Source organism: Myodes glareolus, chromosome X, assembly GCF_982192425.1.
Source record: "Myodes glareolus chromosome X, mMyoGla1.1, whole genome shotgun sequence".
NCBI lineage: Eukaryota > Metazoa > Chordata > Mammalia > Rodentia > Cricetidae > Myodes > Myodes glareolus.
The window spans coordinates 49,718,833-49,733,575 of record NC_142053.1 but is presented as its reverse complement, the minus strand read 5'-3'; the positions used below and the strand labels follow the sequence as shown (position 1 = coordinate 49,733,575).

Sequence of the window (14,743 nt, the reverse complement as noted above, 5' to 3'; positions counted from 1 at the left end):
GGGAAGAGAGTAGGAGAAATGAGTTGCAACAGAAATATGATGTCATAAATTCATTAACATATGGTAATAGCATGTGAAAATATTGATACTAATTTAAACTGATGGAAATTGAATCATTTATCATTTGAATGAAGAACCATTAGACAAAGCAAGTACTCCCTCTGTTTATGTTACATGTACCTGAGAATTTTAGTTTGTGTGTATGTGTGTATTTTAAGTTGGCATTTTCTTAAGATACCATTTGTGATACGATAAATGAGAACATCTCCTATAAGAAATGACTAGTTGGAACTGAAGAGTAATAGTGTATTGAGTTATATACAATATAGCAAGTCAAAATTCATACACCTGTGAAATATATGGGGGCCACAAGAGTATTTTCAAACAATAGGAAAATGAAAGTAAACCATTCTTGTTTTAGAGATTTTTTCTTTTGGTACCACCTAAAGAGTCTTTTCTCACTTCTAACAGATCTTAATAATTTTGTTCTAATAAGTATGCATGGAATTTTGTAACAATTAGAGAGGAAGGCCGAGAGTTTTCTAAGCATGAAATACTACAAAGAAACAGGGAGCATGATGTAGAGTCACAAATATTTATACACCAGTGGTTAGAAAAAAAGAGATTTATGAAAGCAGTATAGGACCTCTTCTGAAGCCTTTAATTTTCTTCGTGAGTGGCCTCATCTTAGGTACTAAGTTGTTATATTGTAAATGTCTGTCTAGCCCATACTGTCTTACCAGCTGCTACTAGACATATACACCCTGTTTGTCCATTCATTCTTCAACCTCCACTGGGACATCCCAGTTTCCAAATGTAAACTTATTCTTTTTCAACTCCCCAAACCTCTTCTTCATTTTCATTCTATATTCCAATATATTGCACCCCTGTTAATAGACAGACACATATCAAAAGGGCTTGCTTCCTTTTTATTCTCCACTTATAATGGTCGTGATGACCAATGAATACTGCCTGGATACTTATCGAAACTTTTCATTTCTGTCCATCTCTACTTGCCAGTTGCCAATGCCTAAGTTTAAGGCTTTAATGAATTTATCTGCTCCAGCACAATAGAGGGCCTTTTACCTCCTCCAACCTTCCTTCATCCAGTTCTAGAGCAAATTTCCACATTATCACTGAGTACTCTTCCTACCAAAGTTGACAAGGCTCACCAGAAGGTCAGTTAGCAGGGGACCACTCTAAAACCTTGCCTCCTGAACCTATATGCTTCAAACTCAGTTATTTGGAACTCAGGCATGTTAGAAATTATCGGTGTTCCCAAGGACAAAGATACTCATGGTACAGGCCCAAGAAGCCACTTGCATCTCTCAGATAGCAACACCTTCCCATCTTTATAACATGCCCTCTGTTGCAAAACTAGAGCATTCTTAGTTACAAATTAACCATGACATGAATGCTGGGATGACATTTCCAAAGCTGATGCACAAAACCAAGGCCAAATGAAAAACAAGCTTAAAAAGTAAGGTTTGCACTCTGGGTAAAACTTTACATAATTCTTTGGCTTCTACATACATCTCTCATTTAAAACAGTTCTTACTGTTTTGGCCAAATAGTGTTAAAACAGGAAGACTTTTGAGAAAAAAAAGATATGTACAGACAGAAACTTGGTGAATCTTTCTATTTGGTGTTATAGGTTTTAGCATAGGTGGAGAAAATGCTCACAAATCCCCGACTTTTTAATGCTCAAAGGGAAACTAGTCATGTCTTGTGGTCACTAAAGTCCCTTACACCCTTCCCTAACCAAAGACTCCAGAATATAGTACAGAAGGGGCCAAGAATGTAGAATAAGAACAGCATCATCTACCTGATGTGAAATATACAAACAAGCAGTAAAAGCCAGGTGACTGTGGCACACATCTGTAATCCCAGCACTTGGGAGGCAGAGGGATGTGGATCTCTGTGAGTTTGAGGCCAGCCTGGTCTACAAAGCAAATTCCAGGACAGCTAGAGCTGTTACACAGAGAAACACTTTCTCAGAAGACAAAACCAAACCAAACTAAACCAAACCAAACCAAAACAAAAACAAAGAAGAAGTAGAAACAAAGTAATTAGATCTCATCAAGAAACTTCAAGTTTAGCCTTGACTGTCAGTTTCTACTTCAAGTAATAGTAGTAACAGTAACTTCTCCTGCTATTTTATCAAGCTAAGGACATAGCACAAAACACTTGACTCCCCAAACAGCTACCTTAAGAACTACATTAAGGATCAATATATTCATTAAGCAACATAGATCATGGACATCCACATGACTTTTGGTGAATTCATGTTGATATCCATGGGCTAGGCTGCTACTGGAGACCATACTGGTGTCCATGGCCCATTTTGCCGGGGAGGCCCTGTTGATATCTGAGGCCTGTGCTGCCACAGAGGGTCATGTGTTGGTGTCCGTGGTCTAAAATGCCACTGGAGACTATGCTGAGGTCCAAGTGGCTCATGCCGATGCCAGAGGCCATGTGGATGTCCGTGATGTGTGTTCCTGCTGATTGTAAAGGGCAAGAGGCATCTATTAGGAAGCTTTTGTAGTGATATTGATGACTGCAGACTCACAGTTGAGAAAGACACATAAGACTTGTGTGACAATCCCTATCCCCACCCCACCTCATCCCCCAAAAAAGTAAGTCATTGAAGTCAAAACAGTAAGTCATTGCTAGACAGCAAGTCATTGAAGAAAACACTTAAAATTGTGATAAGGATGATCAAGTGTAGTTTTCCACAATTGATGGCTTCTGGCAGGGATGGGGGTGGAGAAAGGCTCAGTTTTCTTTAAAGTGCTGACCACTGGGAGTTTGGCCATGCTCCCATGACTATGTGGGCAACACAAATTTGACTTATCTTTTTATTTCTTTTTTGGAGGAGGTTACAAAGGGGAGGGGCAGACCTGGAAGAATGGGAAGTGAGTGTGGTGGGGTGCATGTTGTGAAATTCTCAAACAATCAATAAAAATATTACATTAGTGGGAAAAAAGAATCAGTATGTTAATCAAGGATGCAGTGAACATTATTGGGGCTCCTTGAAGTTAATCCAACGTATAGTTTATTGAAGAACTTGAAATTCAAGATAAGTTGAACACACTTTAACTTAAGTTCATTGGAAAGACACTGGGGGGATTTTGGAAACGGAGGTAAGTACAGCGAGGGTGGCTATAACATGCTGCTGTTTCTTTTCAATCAAATATAGTAAAGTCTTACTGTATCCAAAATAGCATATTCAGTCCTGGGATTTCAAAGGTGAATGCAGAATATTCATCCTCCATCAAAGTGGCCTTTGTGATCTCATGGCACCACTGCCCAAACTTAATAGGTAAGGTCACATCTCACACACAGGATGGTCACTAGCACATGTGTTACACAGAAACGCCATGTCAAGCTTGAGTCTCTCGGCTACCTGTTCAGTTCACACTCAACCCTGATAATAAAACAACATACTGCCTGTGTTCTCAGATGCTTTAGCTCCAGTAAACCCTTGAAGAAGAAACAAAGAAAGTTTTAAAAGAAAAAAAAAAAGAAAGAAAAAGGGAAGAAAATTTTAAACCGGTGCCCTCTGTTGACATGTTTGGACAGTAACACAGGTTCAGACTTTTAGTGAAAATTTACTTAAGGGAACAAGCAGACACGCACACACATACACACACACACACACACACACTATATATATATATATATATATATATATATATGCATATATATGCACATACACACACTATGTACACATATATGTGCACATGTACACATACACACATACATAGATGCATACGTATATATGTATATGTATATGCATGTGCATATATATGCATATAAAACAAAAGCAGCCAATGAAAACATAATTAATTCAAGGAAACCCCAAGCAGTAACTTAGTCCCTCCTGAGGACCGTGAACAATGGCCTAATACTGACCCCACTTCGCAAAGTTCCCATTGCCTCTACACTGACATGAGGAAGACCAACCCTCCAACACACAAACCCTTAGGAGACACATTGAAATCATCCCCAGATGAAAGGACTGGCTACATCCTGGGAATGATACATCCTGGGAATCTGTACAATTTCTTTCAAGTTTTATCTTATAAATATTTGTTTCTCCAGTTACTTTCATGTGTAAATGTTCCCCCTGGTTTTACTTGATATTTGATCTCCCAAATAGAAATAATACATCACATTCAATGTGTAGATGCAGAGAAGAAATGAATGTTGGGTCATACAACCAGATAAGGCAGATAAGGAAATGTGATCATATAAGGTGTATGTTAAAAGAAAGAAGAATATAGAATGAGTAGAAATAAAAGAAGAAAATTAGGGTGCTAGTACCAGTATTTGCCTATATCAATATTAAACATTTATTTTACTTTTATTCCTATATCCACTCATGTTTACATAACATATGTTAATTGTACTTAACTTCTCAGCATTGCAATCAATACATGGAGCAGGAATGAGCACCATCCAGATAGAAATGAAAGAGCTACACTGCTTCATCCAGCCTTCCAGAACAATTTACCATAAACTGAGTTGTTTTTAAACAACAGAAACGTATTTTTCAACATCCTAAAGAATGAGAAAGCTATACTCACAGGGCTGAAAGAGTCAATATCTGCCCTAATTTTGTTTCTTGTTAATATGATAAAATGTATCCTTGAAGGGAGAAAGTGTTTACTCACTTTACAATTCCAAGCGGGAAGCCATGACTACTGGAGTACCAGGGGAGGAGCCTGAAGCAGCTAGTCATACAGTAAAGAGCCTCAGAAATGAATGCGTAGATGCTCCTTACTCAGGTCACTATTGCCACTCTTATACATGTGAGACCCAAACTCAGGGAATGGTGCTGCTCACGGTGGACTGGGCCTCATCACATCACCCAGCTCAATACAGACATGCCCCCCGCAGACATACCCAGAGCCTTTTCCAGGTGATACTATATTTTGTAAAGTTGACATCTAAAAATTAACCATCACAATTTCATATGACAGAATGCTTTCAGGCTCATAGATGGCACCTTACTCCTGCATCTTCAAGGTAGAAGTGATAAAGGAATACATCAAGGCCTCTTTTGGGAGGGGACCAATCCTACCCATGAGGACTATGCTACCATAAACTCAACCCATCCTTAGGGAGCCATCTCAAGTAGTGAGGTTTCTTTAGTAAAGCCAATTTGTGTGTTTGTGTACAAGTCTGTGTTCATGTGACAGTGCATGTGCACAAGTCTTTTTAAGACAAGGAAACAATCTTGGCTGTAGTTCCTCAGACTTTTTCCATTCACCTTGCTTTTGGAGACAAGGTCTCTCACTGGATCTCATTCAATAGAGTATTCTGGCTGGCCAGGAAGATCTGGAGAATCCATCTGTTTCTGCCCCCATGACCCCTGCACTGAGATTACAGACAAGCACCACCATTGCCCACCTTTTTAACATTGCTTCTATGGATCAAAGTCATGTCTTCAGGCTGGTGCATTAAGCATTTTACTTGAAGCCCCAGGGTGTAAGATTTAATCTTGAGATCTGAGAGGACCACAAACACTCAGACCAAAGCAGGGCCTTGATCTCCTTTTGTGTAAAAAAGGTTCACATGTTTTCAGTGACATGTGACAAAACAACATCCTGAGAGGTGAAAGGATGCAAAAGCATCGTTTTTGTTACTCAGAAGTTAAATATGAATGTTCCAAGATGACCAGGTTGTTCTGTTGGAAGTTTGTACAATGCTGTGCTGCTTGGTTTTTTTTTTTTTTTGTCAACTTGACAGAAATCTAGACATATGTGGGAAGAGGGACTCTTGGCCTCTGTAGGGCATTTTCTTGATGAATGACTTATTCAAGAGGACCAAGATCACTATGGGCAGTACCACTCCTAAGCTAGTGTTCCTGCTTTGCATAAGAAAACATGCACAAGAAAGCAGGCTGAGCAAGACCTGGAGAGGATGCTGTAAGCAGCCCCACTTCATTGTCCTGGCTTCAGTTCCTACCTCCAGGTTCCCAACTTGAATTTCTTCCCTGACTTCCCTCAGTGATGGATTATAAGCTGTAAAATATAGTAAACTGTTTTCGCCCAAAGTTGCTTTTGGTCATGGTGTTTCATAATATAAATAAAAACTCTAATCAAGACAGATGTAAGTTTGCTAAGACCAAAAGCATATCCCAGATAGCTTCTTTGGATGTTTATTGTTGGGATTGTTCGCAACAATCTAAGCTTCAGAAAGCAGAAACTAAATGGAAACACTACTTTACTCTTTGAAGGATGATGTAGGTCCCGGATCCTCTTTTCTATCTGTTATCACTGATTGTAGCCTTTTCATGCCTCCAGCTACAAGTGTCCTCTGCCTTCTGATACTTTTATTTCTGTTCCAGGTTAAGAAGTAATGTCATGACTAACACTTCACTTTCTGAAGGTCCCATTTACTGTGGCATTGATTCTGTATGCCTAGGGAGGTACAAAATCTCTGTGAGACAAAGTTTCCCTCCTGCTTTCAATCCTATTTTCTCTTACATGTCTCTCTTCCTTACCCCGTGTCCTGCAAAAAAAAAAATCCAAAGTACCCAAATCATTGCAGTGCTACTCTGCCATGGTGCGCAGTCAATTGTCTACTGAAAATCCCTTCTTCCAGGGAACAAGTTTCGGGGCCTCCCCAGAAGCTTCATAGAAAAAAAAGCAGCACTTTTGCTAACAAATATTGTATATGGGAAAATGGATTCCTCCAAAACCAAATTAGAGATTTTACTCTGGGGGCTGAAGAAAATATCAATCAGTGGCCTCACACAAATACAAGATTGAGACAAAAGCATTAGAGGTTTAGTACACCCAAAATCCTAAATCTGTCATTTTTCAAAATCCAAGAGAAATTCAATATAATATTACAAGCAGAAATTTCATAAATGTGCTAATATGAAAGGTAAATGTCAAATTTTAGGTGTTCAAAAATATTGTAGAATATTATGTACAGAAAATGAATATATTTAGACCTGAGTCCCATTGTCAAGATATTTCACTATGTAAACACAAATTTATCAAAATTGAAAAGAACCATAAACAAAATACATTGTGATTTTGTGCTTGCTACCTTAAAGGATTCTCAAAGAAGTCTTATGTAACAACAAGGGGATCAATTCATTAATTTGTTAAACTGTAAAACTACTGTCTGAGAATGACAAACAATATGCCAAAAGTCACACGGGAGAGCTCAGGACAGGGTAAAACTAACTTTCCATCTCAGAGTGATTTATTGTTACCCAGTTTTGTTGTTGAGTTAGAAGTTATCTGCAGTCCCTTCCATCTTTAAACTAAAGGAGTGAGGATCACTGTGCTCCCATGTTAAGGTGGGACCAGAGGCAAAATTTAAAAGCATTGCAATTTGTTTAGAGTTATGAAAGAGATTTGTTGGTATTATTTTTTTCTGAAATTTAATATTTCTAAAGCTGTTTGTAAATGTAGAATTTTTTTTCTAAAAATAATCTGATGCACAAGACATTTTTTATTTTATTTTTTAGAAAAACTTTGAGGTAACATCCGTCTCTGTAATTTTTAAAAAAATATTTTAAATCAAGGTCATGGCTTAGGAGGGGCTAATTGGCAAGTCAGAGTCTGATTTTGTTTTCAGAGAAACTATCTGTTGCCATAATTCGGCTCAGAAGCATGTCACCAAGATCAGTGACCAAGGGACAAGTGTTGAGAAAAGAGAATAGCTTTAATGAAGATGGCAGAGACCTGAAAGGGGGAGAAATTGAGTCTCAACTCCTCTTTTCCCAAGATCTTAGGGAAGTACTAGAATTTATAGGGGCAACATGCAGAAAAACAGTATTTTCCAGACACCTGGAGTTGCGCAGTCTGGAGTTTTATAGTGATCAAATGTTGATAGAGTCTGAATGACAGTTTCCTGTCAACTGGAAGTCAAGCATTTCTGCAATGCAGAGTAAAGGCCACATTCTCTGAATGAGACAGAAAAGGCATAATCTGAGGTGGATAGTATAGTTGCTTTTCAAAGTATTAGTCCAATGCACCCTTTGGCGGTTTTGTGTAATCTGAGAAGTACTCATTAAATCCTTCTATTTTTTGTTTATTTCATTAAATTTTTATTTTTAGTGGTGATAATGGATTGGTTTCTTTTTCTTTTTTCTTTCTTTTGTTTTATAACTCTGGCTAGCCTACAGTGTGCTATATAGGCCAGGCTGGCCTCAAACTCAATAAAGATCCATCTATCTCTGCCTCCCAAGTGCTAGAATTTAAAGACTTGCATGCTATACAACAACCAGCTTTGCTATAAAAAAAACATTTTCTTCAGCCTATTCTAAATTTCAACTTTGTATGCTTTTAAAATAAATACGCTTACTAACACTAAAATATCCAAACAATCTTCATCTCCTTTTGCTCTGAGAGGTTTATAAACTGCTAAGACCTGGTTTCTATACTATTTTTAATGCTTCTGTCCCTATTAACATGAGTCCTCCTTGGGTTGAAATCAGGAGGGTAAACATCATAGTGTATCATGCCGCAATGTACCAGCATATTATAGCACTTTATTTTTTCTGGCAGTGGTGGAATATGTCAGATAGATAGGGTATCAGTGAATCTAAAGTTAGCCCAGAAACCTAAAGACTCAAGAGACATGTAGCTAAGATAAACCACTTGCAAAGAACCGAGGTTATTCATTGGACACAAACTATGTCAATCATCAACACTCAGCAAATGAGCTTACAGCATATTAGAAAAATGGACTGGTTTTTTATGACTCCTCTAGGTCTGCCCATGCCAACTGCCAATGTGAATCCTTCCTGCTCATCTGAAGTCTCAGAGTAAAGTAGCAGTTGTTCTCACCAACCCCCAGAAGGTTTTTTCCCAATTGTGTTCCTCCCCAGAAAATAGCTATACCAACCATATTTCTTGACAGGTGTGTGCTATACCATGCTTTATAAACAAGAGCGAAGGCCATCTCCAACAGATCAGCCTGAAGTTGGTAGACAAATGGACCCATATCTGATTGTCAATGGAGAAGGTTTCGTGCCTGAAGAATACGTGAACTTCATTCCAGAAAACATGATCCCCATGGCTTTGGAAGCAGAAGTGGAAGAACTGATAGTGGAGGAAGAGGAGGAGGTCATTTGGCTTTTTATACAGCACGTACATGTTGATGATGATGAGGAGGAGAATCAGACAGAGGTCATGGAAGAAGATAATGGCTGGGTTCACAATGCGGAAGAGGATGGTGGAGATGATGATGAAGCTAATTATGAGCATACTGAAATCGTCACAGGCACTGGTGAGTTATCTGTGGTGGAATTTTGGCTCTTTAATCGAGGTCTGCTATGTCCTTCGATACAACATATCTGTTGTAACAATCACATCCTGCTCAAGAGCCCATGCAGGCTTTGTGGTAGTTAGACACTGGTGTGAACCTGGAGAAACACTGAAACTGGAGAAGCCATATGCTTTCTTAGTTTGTAAATGCAAATGAATATTTTTCTTTGTGGGGGAGGGCTGCAAATAACACCAGACCCAAGTGTTTTTCTTCATTCTTGTCCCAAGAGTCAGAAATAATTAGTCACACAGGATGTGAACGCTGCTGCAAACTATCAACTACTTACAATTCAATCCTCATCTACAATCTGAGGATTATGGAAATGTAGTGTCACCCCTGAGGAAGGTACCCAGATGTAATTGTTGATATTTTGTTTGTTTCTACTTACTTTTATACTGAAAATACACTGCATATTACTACTGATCATAAACCAGAATTTTTTGGAAGTTCTAGTCTCAATGTCTATTCTTTATTTATTGAAGTAAATGACCATATGTATGAACGCTCCCATGATGAGACCGAAGAAGCTGGAGTTACAGAAAAAGTTGAGTCTGAAAATGAAAACCAGAAGGAGGAAAATGACAATAATCCAAACTCAGTTGAAAACAAAGCCTAGAATCCAGGTATCTATATGTAGTGTATAGCATTCAATCATTTCTGTCTATCTTTGTAGGTGTATATTGTGTGTGTGCTTGTGTTATAGTTAAAGTTTTCTTTGGTAAACCAAATAATGAAAACTGTTTAAAAAATAGTTAAATTCAGTTTAAGGTTGGTAATAAACACTAGATAGCACAAACAACAACATGTTCTTAAACGTTCCTAGTTACCTTTTTAAAAAATAGTTTGTGTGTGTGGTTGAGTGTTTATATGTGTGTATATGTGTCTGAGTATGGTGTATGGCTAAGTGTGGTTTATTCACATATGGGATGTACATATGTATACAATCAGAAATCAGAAGAGGGCATTGGATGTGTTCCTCTCATCATTTGTCACCCTTTTCCTTTGAAGCAGCATCTGTGACTGCAGAGTTCAAGGTTTTCTGGCTAGGTTGGCAAAGCAGAAAGCCCTAGGGATCCAATCTCTCCCTTTTTCAGTACTGTGTAACATGCAAGGGCCTGCTTGTTGGGGTTTATGTGCTGCCCGGTTCCCCACAGCTGGCAAGCCCCAAAGAAAATCACACAGAGATCTCCATAAGCTATAAAACTGATTGACCCATTAGCTCTTGTAGCTTATATTAACCCATTATTCTTATCCATGTTAGCCACATGGCTCGGTACCTTTCACAGCTGGGCAGATTACATCCTGCTTCTTTGGTGTCTGGGCAGAACTGTGGAGGGAGCTTTCTGCTTCCCAGAAGACTCCTGTTCTCCTCACCCCACCTCTACTTCCTGTCTGGTTGACCCACCTATACTTTCTGCTTGACCAATCAGCGTTTATTTAAAATATGATTGACAGAATACAGACAATTCTTCTGCACCAGTACTGGAGTTAGAGGTGTGCACAAGGCCATAACTAACTTGTTATATGGGTACTAGGATAAGAACCCAGACTCTCAGACACATAGAGAAAGCATTCTTTTCTTTTCAAATGTTTTATTGGGATGTATCTGTTCCTTTTTCTTGTTTTTAATGAGATATGTATTTTTCTCTGCTCCCCTCCCTTCCTCCCCCTTCCCCTTCTAGTCTCTTCCATGATCCCCATGCTCCAAATTTACTGCAGAGATCTTGTCTTTTTCTACTTTCCATGTAGATTACATCCATGTATGTCTCTCTTAGGGTCCTCTTTGTTGTCTAGGTTCTCTGGCGTACTGCCAAGCCATCTGCCTATCCCAAATGGTTTTAACTTCTATTCATTCAGCTATAGCTATAAGGATCAACAGAAGGTTTTCTACATTAGGTAGTTGAGCCCATGACATTTTGAGAACCTCAAACAAATGACTAAAGTTATATGTACTTATAGTAATTGAAACTTCATTGTATACAAACAGAAATAATCTATTTTAACAGAAAAAATGTTTAATAACTAGAATCAATAACTGTGATTGGTATCTTAGTATTCATTTAGTCAAAATTATTATTATTTAATTTAATAATCATTAAAAATTAGTCATTGAAAGATTATTTTTCCAGTGAATTTTTTGTTAGTTTATTTGTAATTGTATCATTCCATTTTTCCTTTTTACCAGTATAGATCCTGTGGGTTAAGAGAGTATGATTTGTGAATAGAGAATACAATGTTTCCTACAGTGTCATAACATAGACCACACTCTCCTAGAACTTGTTATTTATGCCAGGCTTATCTCAAACTCAGAACCCTCTTGTATGCTAGGATTACAGATGTGCCCCATTATGCCCAGCTAGCAGGGTTTGCTTTTTGGTTCCAAGAGAAGACTATACTAAAATTCCAGAATGGTTTCTCCAAAGCAAACAACAAAACAGAATTTTTCAATGCTCAAAAAGTGAGAAAAATGAAGTTGCTATGGTAGGAGGACGATTGATTTCATACTCTGTATGAACACTTTCATTCTCAAAGATCCAGGCTATGATGGAGAGATACTGTGTAAAGATCATGTTAAAACAGCACAGGCGTCTTAGGTTAACTGCTTTCTTCATTTTGCAAAGTAGCTGGTACATATTAATGTTCTACAAGTACTAACTATCCCTTATTACCTCCTACAGCTTGAAGGCATAGAGATGAAATACAGAAAGGAAGAAACCCATGAAGATTTTATCAACACAGATTGTGGTTCAAAATTCATCACCCTTTTATTTTAACCTTACCATTATCTGATTGTCTTACTGTATTGTCTTACTCTATTGTCTTTCTATACCAAACAATGTTCAGTTCAAAATAAAAGATTTAACAAGCATAAGCAGAAGATTATTTGCATAACACTGAGTCAATTAATATTGATTTTGTCTTGGTATAGCAGATTTTAAAGGGGATCATTTGCGACAACGTTTTAGATTCTTTCACTAGTAGTCCCCAGCTACTTCAACATTAGTGGTAAATGATTTACTTCAAGAGAGAGGCAGAGGTCTAGCTTCTATTCATGGAAACTAATGAATGTACTGGCTTGCCTGGAAGCCAGATAGTGTCACCACGCAGTGGTGGCAGTGACAACAGCAGCAGCAGCAGCAGCAGGAGAAGAGAAATGAAAAGGAGGAGGAGGAGGAGGAGGAGAAAGAGGAGGAGGAGAAGCAGAAGAAGAAGAAGAAGAGGAAGAGGAAGAGGAAGAGGAAGAGGAAGAGGAAGAGGAAGAAGAAGAAGAAGAAGAAGAAGAAGAAGAAGAAGAAGAAGAAGAAGAAGAAGAAGAAGAAGAAGAAGAAGAAGAAGCAGTAACAGCAGCAGCAGCAGCATCTAGGTACTTGTTAGAAATGCAATTACACAAGTCCACTACAGACAAGCTGACTCAGAAATGTTCAAGTTAAACAAAAAAACTTGAGTTTTTATAAGTCTTTTAGGTGATTCTAATGCATATGAATGCTTTACAAACACTAGATTAGAACAATGGAAGACCAGGTTTCTGCTTTATGAATGTTAGTTAATTCACTTGAGACTCTTTTCAGTAAATTGAACAGGAAAATAAAGAATGAAAAAGAGACTTGAATTCCTCAGTGTTGGAACATAAAGATGTGGAAGCTAAACGATTATGTTGTGCAAGGAGAGGAATCAGGTAAGGGAGAAGAAAGCTAATCCTAGGAATATACTAATTTTATGATGTCATATATACATTTTATAATGTATAAAAGAACCATATACGAATGGCAAAGTCATACAAGTATAAGAGAAGGGGTACATATGACTAATGCCTGTATGACTAATGAACAGAGGAGTGTAGGTCAACAATAAGTACTTTATTTAGAAGAATGGCTATCTGAGAAGAGAGAGGATGGGTAATTCACTTGGAGAAGGTACTCTTGGTTCTATAAATCTGTGGTGAAGTAATAGTACAAAATCAAATAGCTTAAAACAAGAGACATTTATACTCAGACAGTTCTGAAGGCCACAAATCTGAAATCAAGTTGCTAATTCAGGAACACTCTCTCAGTAGCTTTAGGAAAGAATCCTTGTTTCTCTAACTTCTGATCACTTTTCATGTGATTTTCTCTTGTCTGTTTCCTCCAGAATGGATATGACCATTGCTATCTTATATTGAATAAGAGCATCTATGATAATTTACCTCCCAAACCTCCTGAGATCAGGCTTATTCTCTTCCCCTATTGGAGGGATGGAGTATGTTTACAGGGATTATGGGGAATCAAAATCCTTGAGATATTTTCCCAAAGTTCCTCTTTCCTCAATATTATGTAGGAGGTGGAACGCTGGTAAGTTGTGGGACGCTGGTTGTATAGCTCCAAGTATTTGACCCATGGGGTCTTCATTCTTCAGAGGTATGACATTTTATGTGTCATTCATGAGGTGAATGGGATTCTTCAGTCATATAGCTGCAGGTAAGTTGCTCAGATAGCTTGGCATGAATTACCCATGCTCCTATATATAACCTCAATAAACCTATTGCCTCACCAAGCTGTATTTTCATGGAATCTTTCTGTCAGTCAGTTAGTGCTGTATGTGGGGTGATTAGATGGTTCTTTACATCTCCTAAGGAAAGCTCATGTACAGCATACTTTCTTTCTCCATATCCTTTCTCTTAGCTGATAACACTAATAATTTGATTTAAGACTCAAAAGAAATCTAGGATAATTCAATAGTGTGTCTCTTTGTTGTTGTTGTTTTGTTTTGTTTTTAAATTTTTATTGATTCTTTGTGAAGTTCACATCAGCCTTCCCAATCCCACTTATCTCCTCGAGCCCTCATATCTACCCTCCACCCGCGCAGCCTTCCCTCAAAAATAAAATAAAAAAGAAAAACCAAACCAAAAACAAACAAACAGAAGACGGAGAAGAATCTCATTGTGGAAGCTGTAATGTGGTTCGTTGACTCACACGGTTTTCCCTTTAGTCCATTCATCAAACTGCTATAAGTCATTGGTCTGGTTTGAGGCTGCTGGCCTCTGTTTTATCACTGATAATGGATTCTCACTGGGGCTCCTCTTGGAGATCTTGCTGTTTTGGACCTGTAGGTTCATCCCCTTCAGGGGCAAACAAGTGGGTCTTCCTCCTACAACAGGGCACCCAGATCAGGATGGCCCTGGTGGCAGCATGGCCCTTGATTACTATGGTGGTTTGAAAGACAATGGTCCCCAAAGGGAGTGGCACTATTATTAGTTGTGACCTTGTTGGAAAAGGTATGGCCTTGTTAGAGGAAGTGAGTCACTTTGGGAGTGGGTTTTGAGCTCTTCTATGCTCAAGCTATTCTCAGTGTCTCAGACCATTTCCTGTTACTTGCAAAATATAGGATTCTCAGCTACTTCTTCAATACAAAATCTGCCTGCATGCCACCATGTCTGACCATGATGTTAATGGACTGAACCTCTGAACTG

At 38.3% G+C, this 14,743-nt stretch overlaps 1 protein-coding gene across 1 annotated transcript in view; it reads left to right on the top strand.

The window, feature by feature from the left end:
* Positions 1-12,150, top strand: part of LOC125415729 (uncharacterized) — a 28,966-nt gene extending 16,816 nt beyond the window's left edge. Inside the window, exons 2-4 of the mRNA XM_048458216.3 lie at positions 8,890-9,258; positions 9,780-9,920; positions 11,976-12,150. Coding sequence (XP_048314173.1) covers positions 8,904-9,258; positions 9,780-9,913 — 489 coding nt within the window. The 5' untranslated portion in view covers positions 8,890-8,903 and the 3' untranslated portion in view covers positions 9,914-9,920; positions 11,976-12,150. The remainder of the gene's footprint in view (positions 1-8,889; positions 9,259-9,779; positions 9,921-11,975) is intronic.
* The last annotated feature ends 2,593 nt before the right edge of the window (positions 12,151-14,743 follow it).